Source organism: Akebia trifoliata, chromosome 3 (assembly GCF_017979445.1).
Source record: "Akebia trifoliata isolate Shusen 1 chromosome 3, ASM1797944v1, whole genome shotgun sequence".
NCBI classification, from domain to species: Eukaryota; Viridiplantae; Streptophyta; class Magnoliopsida; order Ranunculales; family Lardizabalaceae; genus Akebia; species Akebia trifoliata.
In genome coordinates this window covers 22,123,904-22,140,760 of record NC_141377.1, presented here as the reverse complement: position 1 = coordinate 22,140,760, position 16,857 = coordinate 22,123,904, and the positions used below count along the sequence as shown (strand labels likewise).

General features: G+C 39.1%; 1 protein-coding gene across 11 annotated transcripts in view; it reads right to left on the bottom strand.

Annotated features, from left to right (window-relative positions):
• The window catches only part of LOC147406144 (Metallo-hydrolase/oxidoreductase superfamily protein), a 57,318-nt gene that overhangs the window by 29,690 nt on the left and 10,771 nt on the right, over positions 1 to 16,857 (bottom strand). For 7 of the 11 annotated variants that reach the window (XR_015176326.1, XM_086434055.1, XM_086434053.1 and 4 more), the window contains one exon: positions 4,291 to 4,352. The exons of 2 other annotated variants lie outside the window; for them this stretch is intronic. Coding sequence is in view for 8 of the 9 variants with exons in the window: in XM_086434055.1 (XP_086290181.1) it covers positions 4,291 to 4,352 (62 nt within the window). In the remaining variant the exon portion in view is untranslated. 2 more of the 11 variants (XM_086434054.1, XM_086434058.1) reach the window with 2 other exon arrangements.

Below are 16,857 nucleotides of genomic sequence, written 5' to 3'. Positions count from 1 at the left end.
CCGAGCAGAGGTGCAAATCAATTCTTAGATCGGTAAATTTGCGAGCTCGATCTCAAAGCTTCAAAACCAATATGAAGAAACATTTATGGCGATCTAGGCTCTCGCATGAGCCAAATCTCTCATTTAATGTGATATCTACAAATACTTATCAAAACAGAGGTGAGTGGGACATTCCTTGACTCACCCACTCCCAAACAGTGAAATCATACCAACTCAACATTTAATGCTCTAAAACACTACTTATCTCACCCAATTGGATGCATTAATGAGGTTTGGGGGTGCAACCCCTAAGAAAAGTCAGCAACCACCATCCAACAATTATCCTGTGTGGCATCCAACCTGTATCAGCCATGTGGTGACACCTGTTCTGAGGTTTTAGCTAGAAAACCCTTACTCAAAGGCTAAGAAGGGGCTCGAAAAATTTATTTACATGCATCTAAGAAAGGATCATTCTAAAAATCCATTGTTCATCATCTTGCTCACTCTTAAATCCTTATCTTCTTCACATTTACATTATTTTACTGACTTAAATCTTTGGAGGATTGTTAGCAGGCACCACACCAGGGCCTCATCTTTCTTACCTTCTTTCCATCTACCATCCAAAGCCAAAGAAAAATTGAAGAGGAGTCCTTGATCAAGACCGAAGTCAACATCAAGAAAACATATTCATCTCGAGGAGTGGAAGCCTAAGAAAGCCTCCACACATATGTAGTGTGAAACAATGGTAGTATTGCAATCATCAAAATAACTGACAGATGACAATGACAACCAATGGAATCAGGGCAGCACTCCTTCCTACAAAATCAATGAAAGAGCTAACACATCAACTAACTGTTTCCTTCCCATGAGGCTAAGGTTTGCCAATAGTGGAGCGAGTGCTCAACAGAATCTTTAGTCCAGTTGAAAGGTGTAAAGCTTGGGAAAACAAACTTCTTGGAAGGCACAGCTGACAGAATTTCTAAAACAAATGGCGAATGATGCACGCCATACATGGCGATGACAACAAGTTGATCTACGGTTCCCACAATGGCTCCATAGGTCCAACCCAAGAACCAATAAAGTCTTGTATTTTCTCTAATAGGAGTGCAGATCCTACCATTAGATCCCTACCAACGTGAGAGACCTTTTCTCAAGGTAACTCACGGTTATTTGTTGGTGCAGCTAGCTCCTCCAGAATGCTCTCTCACATTGCGCCTCCAGCTATTGATGCAAACAAGTGTTTTCCAAAATCACCTCCAGTGGCTATCAATATGCTCTTCTTTGTTGTTTCATATCCTCCCTCATGATCTCAATCTCCTGCTACAAAAAGTCAATTGGAGGTTTGGGTCTATCTAATATTGTCTCGCTATCTAATTTTTTGTCCCAACATGCTTTGAGATCTATACAGCAGTGCCTATCACCCCAAAACTGATGGGCAAACAGAGGTAGTGAATCGAAGTTTGGGAAACTTGTGGCGTTATCTTGCAAAGGATAATATCCGATAATGGGATTTGACTCTTGCAGAAGCCGATTTTGCTTATAATAGTTCAGTGAATAGGTCCACAGGGAAGATCCATTTCGATATCATGTATGGGTGGAGTCTAACTCAAGTTGTTGACCTTTTGGACGTCCCAAATCAATCATTTGTTAGTGACAATGCCATTGCATATGTTGAAAATCTTAAGGACATCCAACATTAGGCTTGTTAAAATTTGATGTCGATGAACCAAAGATATAAGGAAGCAAACGATCAACCTAGTAGGTACAAAGAATATCAGGTTAGGGATTGGGTCATGGTATTTCTCTGAAAGACAGCCCACAAGTTCGGAGAGAATGCTTATGAAGTTGAACATCCTAGTAATCTTGACATATCTCCCATATCTGATGTGGTTGATCCCTACAATTATCATGGTGATATTGGGCCTGACAGACACAACTGGTAATGATCATGGTGATGTTGAACTTCATATGAGGATTTCCCAAGGCACTACAAGGTAATGATTCTATATCGTATTTCTCTGAAAGACAGCCCACAAGTTCGGAGAGAATGCTTATGACATTGAACATCCTAGTAATCTTGACATATCTCCCATATCTGATCTGGTTGATCCCTACAATTATCATGGTGATATTGGGCCTGACAGACACAACTGGTAATGATCATGGTGATGTTGAACTTCATATGAGGATTTCCCAAGGCACTACAAGGTAATGATTCGTATCCTACCAGGGAGATTTCCAAGGAGAAAGTTTAAAAGTTGCACTCTAGAAAGTTTGACCGTACATGATTGTGAATAAAATCAGCTCCAATGCTTATGTTCTAAGGGTTTATTTGCTGTTTTTTTTTTTTTAATGGGAAAATCAGAAATTACGAGCCATTATTTAGTAGGTTTAGTAGCCTATTAATGAATTAGACGAATTTTAGGGATATATGTTTTCTTATTTTTTTAGGTTATTTTGAGGCTTACTTGTTTTAGAAGGTATTTGAAGTTTATAAGAAGAGTTTTGGTTGAATTAGAAATTATAATTTTTGGAAAATTTCTAATTTAGGAAAGTTACTATTTCAGTTAAATTACCTTATAGTATAAGATAGAGTCAAATTAGAAGTCCTTTAGATTGTAGCAACTAATCTTTTCTATTTAAACAATGTAACAAATTGTTTTAGGGAGACTACAAATGAATAAAAAAATTAAAGAAGTTTCTGTTTTTCTTACTTGAATGTTAAGGCATTGAACTTGGTAATGCCATGTAAATCATTAGTGTGATTCCAAGGTAAATTTATCTTTTCTCCATAATTATGTTTACCCTTTACAAATTAACCCTTTAGATCAGAATCTTTCACATTTTTAAACTTTCAATCTTCTTCTTCACGTAATTATCCCTTACCCTGCTCTTCCTAAAGTAGAACTGGCCAAGAATCGATAAAACCTAGGTTGTCCAACATCAGTTTTTCAATTTATTACTGTTAGGAAAATAATCAGGGTAGTTTTGTAATTTTCATTTGCAGAAAATCTAGCAACTAAAAGCCCATGTAGCAATTTTTAATTAAGGGCAGATTAGTCTTTCTTCAAAAGCTAATCTATTAGGGCATGTTAAAGAAGAATTATCAAGTCTCTATGTGAGAGCTTAGCACGAATTTATATTAATAAAAGAGTCAAAAGATAAAAATGCCTTACATGTAAGAAATAAATAAAAGCTATTACTAGAAAACAACTAAGACTAAAATAACAATTAGATTATTTCCAATACTCCCCCTCAAGCTAGGAAAAATATATCAACTAAACCCAACTTGACAACATGAGAATTAGTGATAGAAAGACCAATAGACTTCGTAAGTATGTTGGCAAGTTAATCTAAAGAAGGTACGAAGATTGTCTGAAGATCACCAGATCGAACTTTTTCCCTGAAAGTGAATATCAACCTCCATATGCTTAGTTATTTCGTGAAGAACTGAATCAGAAGCAAGCATGATAGCAGACTTGTTGTCACAGAATAAAGTAGGAAATCCCAATTCTATCAACAAAAATCGAAGTCAAATTAGCTCACATGTGCCAAGGGCCATAACACGATACTCAGCTTCAACAGAAGAACGAGAAATCACATTTTGTTTCTTACTTTTCCACAAGATAAGACTATCACTATAAAAAGTACAGAAACCAAAGGTAGATCTCTTATCTGTGAGAGAACCAGCATAATCAACATCTGTAAAACAAGATAAATACGGCTGAGTAGTGGAAAAATACAAAAGCCCAAGATTAGGACACGACTTCAAGTAGCGAAGAATACGATAAACGGCATCAAGATGAAAAGTATGCGAAGTGTGCATAAACTAATTGACCACACTAACCGCAAAAGACAAGTTTGGCCTAGTATTAGTCAAATAAATTAGACGACCTACAAATCTCTGATAAGAAGAAGAATCCGATAAAAGATCACCAGAGTTAGCATGAAGATGATGATTTTCCTCCATAGGGGAGGAAGCAGGACGACAACCAAGCATCCCAGTGTCTTGAAGAAGATCCAATGTGTATTTACGCTAATATAACAAAATAGCATAACGAGAGCGGGCTACTTCTATCCCCAAGAAGTACTTGAGCGGACCCAAGTCCTTAATCTCAAAAACACGACCCAATAACATCTTAACTGTGTCAATCCACGGTACATAATCACCAGTGACAATAATATCATCCACATAAACCAAGACAATAGTACAACGACCATCCTCGACGAACAAAGGATGTATGATTTAAGTGGCATATAAAAAACTTCATAGATAAAATAATCTTAAAAAAACGCTGAAACCAGACTCACCGACACTGCTGCAGGCCATATAGAGATTTAAGAAGGTAGCATACCTTCCCAGGATACTCCCCCTGAAGACGAAACCCAAGAAGAGGGTCCATATAAATAACCTCAATCAAATCACCATTCAAAAAGTCATTCTTTACATTAAGTTGATGAAGTGGTCAAGAATAACATAGTTAAAAATAAGATAACAGTAAAAAGTGTTTCATTACTAAGCCCTAATTAGGCTTTAAGAGTATTACATGATTTAATAAGTGAAAAGACTAAAAAGGACAAAAGATCTGTAAAACTAATAAAATAAGAGTTATTCAACACTCCCCCTTTTCTCTCTAATGAAATGCCGATCAACTTCAATATGCTTCGTTCTGTCATGCTGAACTGGATTTGGCGTTATGTTAATAACTGACTTATTGTCACAATATAGTGAAAAGAGGAATGTCACTGGAATACACAAATCAACTAGAAAGATCTTGAGCCACAACAACTCACACACTCCAAGTGCCATAGCTTGGTATTCTGACTCAGCACTAGAGCGAAAAACCACATCCTGATTTTTATTGTGCCAAATGACCAAGTTACAACCAACCTTAGTACAATACCCAGAAGTAGACCGTCTATCAGTTACTGAGCCAGCATAATCTGCATCTGCCCATGCCTCAATGCGAAGATGACCATGATTACTGAACAGGATACCTCGACCAGGACATCCCTTAAGGTATCTAAGAATACAATAGGCAGCAGTAAGATGAGATGTTCGAGGCGAGTGCATAAACTGACTTACAACACTAACAGCATAGGCAATATCAGGACGAGTCATAGACAAGTAGATCAGTTTTCCCACAAGACGTTGATACTGACCAATATCCTCCAAACACTTCCCCTCAGAATCAGCCAACCTGTGATTCTGCTCAATAGGAGTATCAGCAGGACGAGAACCAAGTTGACCAGAGTCACTGAGTAAATCAAGAACATACTTACGCTGAAAAATAAATATACCGAATTGAGACCTCACAACCTCAATACCCATAAAATAAGCGAAGATGCCCAAGATCCTTAATCTCAAATTGACGTCCTAAGTAAGTTCTGACCTCGACAATGCCAGCATCATCATCTCTAGTAAGAACAATATCGTCTACATAAACAATCAGAGCGACAGTTTTACCCTGGGAGTGACGTAAGAAAATAGTGTGATCAGTAGAACTCTGGTGGAAACCAAACTGATACATGGCCTTAGTAAAGCGTTCAGACCATGCACAAGGAGACTACTTAAATCCATAAAGAGAACGACGAAGATGACAGACATGGGTAGGAGAAGTAGATGTGAGAAACCCAGGAGGTTGGACCATATAGACTTCTTCCTGAAGATCACCATTGAGAAATGCATTCTTGACATCTAACTGAAAAAGAGGCCACCCTCTGATAGCAGCAAAAGAAAAGAGAACACGAATGGTGGTCATCTTAGCAACGAGGGCAAATGTCTCTTGATAATCAATCCCATAAGTCTGAGCATAACCCTTGACCACCAACCGGGCCTTATAACGAGCAATAGAGCCATCCGGGTTGTGTTTCAGAGTGAAAACCCAGCGACATCCCACAGCCTTCCTACCAGGTGAAAGAGGTACAAGTTCCCAAGTCTGAGTCTTTTCAAGAGCATTCAACTCATCAATCATAGCTGCTCACTACTTAGGATGGGTAATAGTATCTGCAACAGTAGTAGGAGGAGAAACAGCGGAAACAGTCGCAAGAAAACTCCGATAGGAGGGTGAGAGGGCGGAATCAGATATATAATTAGAAATGGGATAAGTACAAGTGCGCTTACCCTTACGAATGGCAATAGGTCGATCATCACAGGAGACAGGAGGCGGAGCTGGAGGCGAACTGGTTTGGCATAAGAGGGATGGTAGTATTGCGAAGACACCGAGAGGGCGGACTCAGATATATAATTAGAAATGGGATAAGTACAAGTGCGCTTACCCTTACGAATGGCAATAGGTCGATCATCACAGGAGACAGGAGGCGGAGCTGGAGGCGAGCTGGTTTGGCATAAGAGGGATGGTAGTATTGCGAAGACGCTGAGAGTAAACCTGCAGAGGAGGAAGTGATGAACTGACAGGGGATGGAGAAGGAGGAACAGGTATGGGAAGAGGAAGAAAAATATGAGAGGGATCATCAGGTGAATCTAGAGGAAACCACTCAGATTGAATGCCAACAGACCCATTGTAGTAAGAGGTATGCTCAAAAAAGGAAACATCCCGAGAAATGAATCGTCGTCGAGAAGAGGGTGATAACAACGGTATCCTTTCTAGGTACAGGAATAACCCAAAAAGATACATTTGACGGCCTTAGGATCAAGTTTTGTAAGAATTTGGTCAAGAATTTGAGCAAAGCAAACACACCCAAATACACGCGGAGGAAGTGGAAACAAGAGACGATCTGGGTAAGGCTGAAAGAGAGGCGTGACAAACTGAAGAACCCGAGAGGGGGTCCGATTAATAAGGTAAACCACAGTAAGAAATGCATCGGCCCAATAGGATTGAGGCACATTCATGCCGATAGAAAGGGCACAGGCTAACTCTAGAATATGACGATTTTTTCTTTCTGATCTACTATTCTGCTGAGGAGTCTTAACATTGGACATTTGATGCTCAATGCCAGATTCTAAACAAAGTTTCAAGACCTCGCTGTAGGTGTACTCAGTACCATGATCAGAACGGAAGGTCTTGACGGTACGACCAAACTGGGTACGAACCATAACAAGAAATTGCTTAAAAATCCCAAAAACTTTACTCTTGTATTTCATAAGATAGACCCAAATGGTACGACTGTGGTCATCAATGAACAAGACAAAATAACGAAAGCCAAGAGTTGATGTGACAGGGGAAGGACCCCACACATCATAATGGATTAGGTCAAACATAGCAAGTGCAGTAGTATTCATACTAATAGGATAAGAAGAACGCACATGTTTAGCTAATTGGCAAGTTTCACAAGAAAAATTAAACAAATTGCTATTATTAAATAAAGCAGGGAACATGTGTTTCAAATATCCAAAAGAAATATGGCCTAAGCGTAAGTGCCAACGTATTACAAGAGCCTTATTAGACTGACTACTACTACTAATCTGGGAAGCAGAATGGGTGCTAGGTAAACAAGGTACGTCCAAGATATACAATCCATTCACTTCATGTCCAGTGCCAATCATCCTCTTCGACTCCAGATCCTGAAAGACACAATGAGAGGGATAAAAAATTACACTGCAATTCAAATTTTTTGTAATGCTACTAACAGATATAAGATTAGTAGTGAGTTGAGGAACATGCAATGTGTTAACAGGAAAATGACCTTGACCAGCTATAGAAGACAAAGAACCATCGGCCAGGCAAACCTTGCGATAACTAGAACAAACACTATAGGTTTTGAAAAAAGAGAAAGTACCGGTCATGTTATCGGAGGCACCAGAATCAATGATCCATGGTGAGGAAGTGGTGAAAACACTGTGTGCAGATGCAAAAGTACCTGAGTGAGCGAAAATAGAGACCGGCTGAGATGAAGTCTCCATCTGATTGAAGAATTTTCTGAACTTGTCAAACTCAACCTGAGATAGAGATACCGAATCCAATGAGAATGTAGTAGCTGAAGGAGGTGCTGAATCAGTAGTCAGCTGAGAGACTAAATGAGCTGAAGATCGTTGAGACTGTTGACGTTGCTGATTAGGACAACCATGAAATGCATAACAACAAGCCTTCACGTGACCCAACTTCCCACAATGATCACACTTATGTCGCTGACGGGTAAGCAGAGACCCACTAGGAGGCTGTGGAGAAGGTAGGCGAGCAAACATAGCAGAGTAGTCTCCCGAAGAATGAGATAAGATAGCTCGCGACGACTTTCATCAGCGCAAGACATAAAAATACGCAGTCTGTAGAGACGGAAAGGGATTCATACCCAATAAGTGAACTCTCGCATACTCAAACTTCTCTCGTAGACCGGCTAAAAACTGAAAAACTTGATTCTTATCCTGGCGTAGGACGAGGAATAAAAGGTCAACTCTTCCCACCGAGCACGTAGTTGTGATATATAGGTGGTAACTGAAGAATCACCTTGCGAAAGACGGGAAATCTCATGCTCTAAGTTAAAGATCCGGACATTGTTTTGACTTTGCGAGTAAATGCTCTTTGCAGAGTCCCATATCTGTTTTGCGGTCGAGGAGAACATGAACCCAGCCACAATGTGTGGTTGCATAGATGTAACCAGCCAAGACCGGACTATAGAATTATTAGCAAACCAGTAGGAGTAAGAAGTGTCGGTCTGTGCAGGTTGTTTGTCTACTCCCATGAGGTAACCGATCTTTCCTTTTCCACCATTGAACATTTCAACCGATCGTGCCCAAAGAGGATAATTAGGACCATCTAATTTCACGATGGTAATCTGAATTCCTGGAAAGTCAGTTGATTGAGAAGAAAGACCACTCGAGCCATTACTATTACCGGTGATCGAGGAAGTGGACGTCTCAGAAGCCATTAAAATAAATAAATAAATAATCTATGTACTTTGGTTTGAAGAGAGTTCAAAGAAAACAAAGGGATGACTCTCAACAACACCCTTGCTGTGAGTACATGCTCCAAACAGCCCTTGTGCTGATCGCAGCCCTCCAAACAGATCAAAGAAGCACCCTGTGTTGATCGCAGGCCTTAGACGAGCCTCTAAACAGATCCAAACAACACCCTTGTTGTGAGTACAGGCTTCAAACAAATCCAAAACAACACCTTTGCTGTGAGTACAGGCTTCAAAACAGCCTCTGTGTTGATCGCAAGTTGTAGACGAGTCTCCAAACAAATCCAAACAGCACTTCTGCTGTTTTCGTTGAATCCAAACAGCCCTTTGTTGTTGTCATTGGGTTCAAACAGCACCTCTGTTGTTGTCGTTGAACCCAACAGCACCTCTGCTATTGTCGTGGAGTCCAAAACAGCCCTCTGCTATTGTCGTTGAGCCCAAACAGCACCTCTGCTATTGTCATTGGGTTCAAACAGCACCTCTGTTGTTATCGTTGAGTCCAAACAGCAGCCCTGCTGTGATCGCAAACCTCAAACGATGGCCTTATTGTGGTCGATGACTCTAAACAGCAACCCTGATGTGTTCGTGGGTTCCAAACAGCAACTCTGATGTGTTCGTTAGTTCCAAACGAATCTAGAACCTGTTGCCGAAAGCCTCTAGAGCCATCAGTTTGCCTAAGAACAACAACCCTGTTGTTGTCGCAAGATTTCAATGAGTTTTAACGACCTATCGCATATTGCAATTAGGGATGGAACAAAAACAACCCCCATAGGGATGATTATTTACACTGAACCTAGAGGTTGAGGTAGATTAATGAGAGGGGTTGTGTGATGAGGTCGTAGCAAGGAGGAAGGAGAGGAGATGGAACTTGGCTCTGATACCAAGTTAAAAATAAGAAAACAGTAACAAGTATTTCATTACTAAGCCCTAATTAGGCTTTAAGAGTATTACATAGTCTAATAAGTGAAAAGACTTAAAAGGACAAAAGATCTGTAAAACTAATAAAATAAGAGTTATTCAACAAACATGCTGCTAAAGAAATAGGTCGAACGGTGGAAAGTTTGGCAACCAGAGCAAACGTGGCACCAAAATCTTTTCCAAGAGTCTGTGTAAACCTCTTAGTAACGAAACGTGCCTTATACCGATCAATAGTAGTCCCATCGGTGAGATATTTCACAATGAAAACTCATTTACAACCAACGGTCCGCTCCCCAAATGGAAGGATAATAAACTCGCAGGTATTATTTTTTTGCAAAGCATCCATCTCAGTAGTCATAGCTCTAATCCACTGAAGGTCTCCCAAAACCTCTGATATAGACCAAGGAACACAAATAGAATCAGGGACTGCAAAGCAGGCATAATAAGAGGAAGAAATAGGAAACAAACTAGATAATGGGATTATCAGTCACACACCCCCGTTTACCTTTGCAAATGATAATAGACAAGTGAGAGTCAAAAATAAAAGGGATAAAGACAGATATATGTGTAGAAGTAAGAGAAGATATATCTGAATCCAAAGAGGAGGTTGGCAAAGGTGGAGGAGGGCGAGGGCGATGAGTGTAAACCTTAAGCACTGGCAAAGATGGAAAAAAAAAACTAGAGAAGACAACACTATAGGAGACGGGTCCTACAGAGTAAATGTGGTACTAAAGTAGGGAACATTTTCAAAGAAAGTAACATCAAGAGAATGTATGACATGGTGAGAAACTAGATCATAACACCGATACCAATTTGACATAGAGGAGTAACCCAAGAAAACACAACGAATGGTTTTGTCATCCAATTTGGTGTGATTGGGAGTTCTGTCCTAAACAAAGCACGTGCACCTAAAGATTTGAGGTGTAATAGGGAAAAGTATACTATCATATCGAAGGACATGAAGAGGCACTTGTCCCTTTAAGGTCTAAATCGGAATGCGGTTAATAAGAAAAGCTGCAGTGAGGACTGTCATATTCCAATATGCCTTAAGAACATGCATTTTTCAAAGAATACACCAAACAATATTCATGAGGTGGCGATTTTTACATTCTATCACCCCATTCTGCTCAAGGGTATACGAACAAATCAATTGGTAAAGCATACCATGCTTATGAAAATGAGAGTGAATCCAATCAAATATATATCCCCCCTCCATTATCAAACCAAAGAGATTTAACAGTGACATTGTATTGAGTTTAAATCATTTTAAGAAAATTAACAAAAATAAGAAGCACCTCAGAATGAGAACGCATCAGAAAAACCCAAGCACAGCAAGAATAGTCATTAATAAATATAACATAATATCTATGACCATGAAAAGCAGTAATAGGGGAAGGTCCCCACACATTAGAATGAACTAAATCAAATATTGCATTAAATCGATGCATACGAGGAATATAAAAAGTACGTGTGTTTAGAAAATTCACACATAAAGCACTGAAATTTATGTCCACTACAAGTAGTTTTTAAAATAGGAAATAAAGAGCATAAGTGTTGAAAATTAGCATGTCCTAAGCGAGCATACCATAAATCTAGAGTCTGAAACGAAACTGTGTCTCTTACAAAAAGGAAGCACAGAAACTAGAATAACAGTAAGCTAAGATCCAAACAAGTACAGCCCATCCCTCTCATACCTCTTACCAAAAATCCTCCTCGAAATCAGATCCTAAAAAATACAGTGAGTAGGAAAAAAGGCAACTGAGCAATTTAGAGATTTAGTAATACTACTCACAAACAAAAAATTAGGAGATAGGTAAGGAATATGAAACACAGAGTCTAGTGAAATTCTAGAAGATAAGGAGAAGATATCCTTATTGTGAATAGGTGTAAAGAATCCATCAGCAAAGCGAACCTCCTTATGAGTGATAGGAAAAATAGAAGAAGTAAAATGCCTAGACTCACTAGTCATGTGATCAGAGGAACCAGAATCAATAACCCATGCCAGAGGAGCAAAACCAGGCTGAGTAACATGAAAAACAGAAGATATAGCTGAAGGTGTAGTAACTGAGACCACAGTCGAAGAGGAGTGGGTGTGGGCATGAATCTAATCCTGGAAAATAGTGGCAATCTGAGTCTATAACTGTTGCAAGTCAATCATGCCAAGTGAAGAACGATGATCAGTGAGAGGAATAGATGATGAATCTTCTATAGCGGCACGAAGAGCAGATTGTCCCAAAGATGGAGTGGAAGAAGATCATGGTATTAGATGAGGATGAAGCTGAAAACAACGAGCCTTCTCATGGCCCGTCTTCCCACAATGATTGCAAGTAAGGTCACTCCCTTTACCACGACCACGGCTACCACGGTCACAAATCCTTGATCCAAAGGTACGAGAATTGAAAAAACTCAAGTTGACAGTTAAGGCCCTCTGATCTGTAACTGGAGTAGAAAAAATGTCGAGGACCTGAGTCTGAGAAGGAGCAATATGACAACGATGCTCATCATTGTCAATGATCGCAAATACCTCAAATAAAGAAGGTAAATGAGTGGTGTTGAGGATCTGTGTCTGAAGTGCCTCAAACTTAGGTCTAAGAAAATGGTAGGTCTGATGTCGACAATCCTCTTAATCACATAATCGACTACTTCTGAAGACAACTCAGCCATATTCTCATAATGAGAAAGTTCCTCCCAACATGATTGAAAAAATATAAAGTAATTGCTACACTCTTAGTCCCTTGGATAGCTTCGGCAATGTCTCGATAAAGCTCATAAATCCTTGAGTCATTCTTGGCATGTGCATATGTCTGAGTAAGTACTGACCACAAAGATGAGACAATCTCATAGTACATGAACATGGTATAAATACGCTGTTCCATGGAGTTGAATAGCCACCCAAGGATAATGCAGTTGTCGATCTCCTATGATTCAAATTTGGGATTAATAAGGAGTGGCGTAGTAACGATGTTAGAGAACCATCCAGATTTCCCTCTACTACCTAGATAAAGTTGCACAGATCGAGATCATAACAGAAAGTTCCAACCATCGAAAAGAATAGTGGTGGTAATACGTTGGGCTGAAGAATTAGACCCAAGAATTGTGGCGAAAGTCTTATTGCTTGTTCTGAAGTCATTGTTTTGGTTTGAAGGGAGGTCTCGCGAGCACTAAAGAGCAAAAAACAGCCTCAAATAGTAACAGGGGGGGTGAAACTCTATGAGATAGCCCAACCAAATAATAATATAGGGGGTGAAACTCTATCACACAACCAAGCCAAACCCGATTGTGAGACAGCAATAGTGCTCAAAAACAATTGAAACAACAGCCTAGCAGCCCAATCGCAGCAGTACAACCAGACCTAACATAGCAGCCAGTTCTTATCGCACCCACACAAAAATAAATAAATAAATCACAGTGGTGCTACCAGTCCTTATCGCAGTCACACAAAGCAAATCGCAGTAGTGCTGCCAGTCCAAATCGCAGCCACACAAAGCAAATCGCAGTAGTGTTGCCAATCCAAATCGCAGCCACACAAAGCAAATAGCAACAGTGCTGCCAATCCAAATCGCAGCCTAGATGAACCAGAAAATTTATAATAAAAAAAAAAAAAGCATACAAAAGAAGGGGGGGCAGCCACACTAGCCAGCCCTAAGCTCTAGCACAAGGCAGTTATGGTTGCACAAACAAAAAAAAGGAGAGGGGCAGTCACACCAACCAGTCCTAACCTATCGCAGTAAACAACAACCTTGTCGCAACACAGCACAGCCACAATACAGTGATGTATCAAACCAACAGTGACACAATTCTGTCCCATAGATCCATCGCAAAACAGTCACACAGCCCTACTGTAATGACTTGAAATCTTAAAATGTATCTCAAGGAAGGAATTTTATATCCGTGCATTGATTTAAAAGTATAGATTCTTAAATTTTAATATTTGAGGAAAATAAACTTCACCAATAGAATTAGAAGGATCGAGAAACATACTTTAGCCTGTAAGCACGCCTAAATCTGAAGTCGATTGAAAAAGCTATCAAATCCTCGAGTTTCGCATTAGATATTTTCCCAATAGGTAAACGACACCTTAGAGACGTAATTTGACGAAACCGATCATACCATTAGATTCGTGTCGAAAAATCACCCAAAATAGAGTATAAGTTTGTCCAATTTGGCATTCGGGAAAAACAATTCCCAAAATGACAAGTATGTCCCAACTTAAGTGATATAAATATCTAAATTCTATTAGAAAAATCAGATTTTTCTTATTCTCCTCTCCAAACAAATCTCAACCCTTTTCCTTCAATATTTGAAACTCAGATCTACACTAAACTAGAACGATCCGAGCTTAGGCGCAAGAAGGAAAGTTGTTCCTCTCGCCGAGGGTTACGCGTGGACGCAAAGAAATCCGATTTTCGCCGGAAGAAAATTTTAGAGATTGGCCGGAGGCGATTTTAAAGTTCGTTCAACCGTTGAAATTAGCTTGAGGTAGGTTGCCTTCCCTTCTACCTTCTAGTTATGCGATAATTTCATAGAAAATACATATGATTGTTGATAAATCGATTATTTCATTAAGTTTATACATATTTGAACGATTTGAATCATGTTTACATGCTTATTTATGATTGGTTTTAGTTCATTTGATGTAATATAAGCATTTCATAGTTAATATGATATTTGGATCGAGTTTGGTCGAGTTTCGACGAAAAATCAGCAATTCGAAAAAGTATCCGAATGTTGAGTTTGGTTCTAATTTGTTTTGTGTTGCTTCCATATAGTATGTATACCCATTTCCTACATTTATTTCATTAAAACTAATTAAGTATTACTTTAAGTTCTTTAATAAATAAATAAATAGTTCGTTTTCAATTTCGACTTTGAAAAAAATTATTTTTCAACACTTAGTTAAATTTTCATAGATTTTCAGCTTATGGTTTTATCTTTGTTTTCGAGTCTCTCGACTCAACCAAAACATCGAATGGAATTGGTTGATGCTCTATGGATTTCGAATTTCTTTAAAAGTAAAATTACTTTGATAGATATGTAGGAAATTAGATGATAGATTGATCGATTTAATCGATGGATGGATAGAGAGAACGTATGTTCTCGACTGATTGATGGGACAGTGCCTCCAGTTCTACGTAGTGGCCATGCCACGTAAAACGTGATAGATAGATAGAGGGATGAGATGGTTGATGGATGGATATGACAGATAACTGTCACTGGAGGGCACTACCAGATTTTGTTTGTATTTTCGATTAAAAGAAATGATATATTGTATACAAAATAAATTATTTTGTTTACCAGTAAAGATTTGTAGAAAACCCATAAAGAGTGACGCGTTGCTATGTATCCGGAAGCGGCGAGTCAATCTAGGATAACACTAGATGTCATATGCTCTTCGGTAGTATGGGATACCTTAGAGCATATTACAGCTTATGAAATCCGGGAATTTCTCCTACTTATTTCCTGGGAACGTTGTGTGTAAAGGCGGTCTCTGTATAGTGTAGAGCTAGGCGGGGTTCACATGCATTGCCTCTTGATAGGCTTCGACGCGAGGGGTCTCCTGGGCTAGTTAGTGATCACTATTAGTCTGTAGTCGTCAAACGGTCGACCTCACCGTTAGTTGAACTCAGTATTGGGTTCTTGGTCAACGGCCAGTCTGAGCCGGATAAATGGTCATCCAACCGTGGTATGCTAGACCGGCCACAAAATCAGATTATAACGATGGGATTCCACATCGGAGGTTAAGTTTGGAATATCGTATTGCCATAGCCGAGGCGGTTATATCGGCGTGTTCCTCTGCTCTCTTATCGATTACACCGCCGTGTTCTTATTATGTATCTTTTTCTTATTTTGTAATGATTGATAGATGTTTTCATTTAAAAGATGCATATGTTACTTTAAATGATTGAAAATGATAGATTGAAAGTTATTATAACTGTTTACTGAGTATGCTTAGACATTTATCGTATGTTACATTATGAAAACTTGCATTATTAAATTGTTCTGATGATTACTCGTGCATGTATGACTCGCTGTTAGAACGGCGTTCATCCTGCTGAGTAACATTCCCCTGTTACTCACCCTATCCTTCCCCTTTCAGATTATTCAACTTTTGAAGAACCGTTCTTTGAGGAGGTCCTCGAGGAGGATCAGATTGATGTCTTGCCGCCGCCATGTCTTTGAGGACTAGTAAAGGATCTTAGCGGTTTTTGGTTGTAGATAAGAAACATGGTAGTTTAGAAATTTTTGTAACCTGATGAATTATGAGATTAAAGATCTTGACTTATGTCAGTGTTTGTCGATTTCTTCTGTTTACTCTAGACTCTCGTATAGATGTTAGTTAAATGTTTATTCCGCTGCGTGTATTTTCTTTTCATAAGTATTATTATTTATGAATGTTCTGTTAGATTGTGTGATTGATTACCTCATACCTCGAGATTCTAACCGATGAATCATAGGGATTCGTGTTGGGATTTCGGGGGGTGACACCTACGATCACAGAAACACCCTATTGTGACATGTGATGGAAGGATTCCAGACCAAAAAAGAATTGAAAAAGGAAACCCCCAAAGGGAGAGAGACTAATGAAAGCTTCTCCTAGGTCGTGTGGTCTCAAGGATCAAATAGGGGCCGTAAAAGAGAAGAGAAGAGAAGAGGGTGGTTTGAGGTGAGTCTCCAAGAGTCCAAAGATGAGAAGAGGGAGAACCCAAATAGGGGCTGTCGAAGGATCTTCCTTGGCTTTGATACCAAGAAGAATTAGAAAAGAAGAATTGTCAAGTCTCAATGTGAGAGCTTGGCAAGAATTTATATTAATAAAAGAGTCAAAAGACAAAAATGCCCTTACATATAAGAAATAAATATAAACTATTACTAGAAAACAACTATGACTAAAATAACAACTAGATTATTTCCAATTCGGGTATGATCTATTAGGGTTTGTTTTATTTTATAAAGACAATTTTGTGAAAAACAAAATGAAGAAAACCCTTCCTATAGGTCCATTTGCTTGTTAATCATTGAAGTGTAAAGCTTCAAACTCTAGGTGTGACGCTTAGATTTCTTTTAGAGTGATCATATTTGACTTTCCTGCTATTGTACTTAATT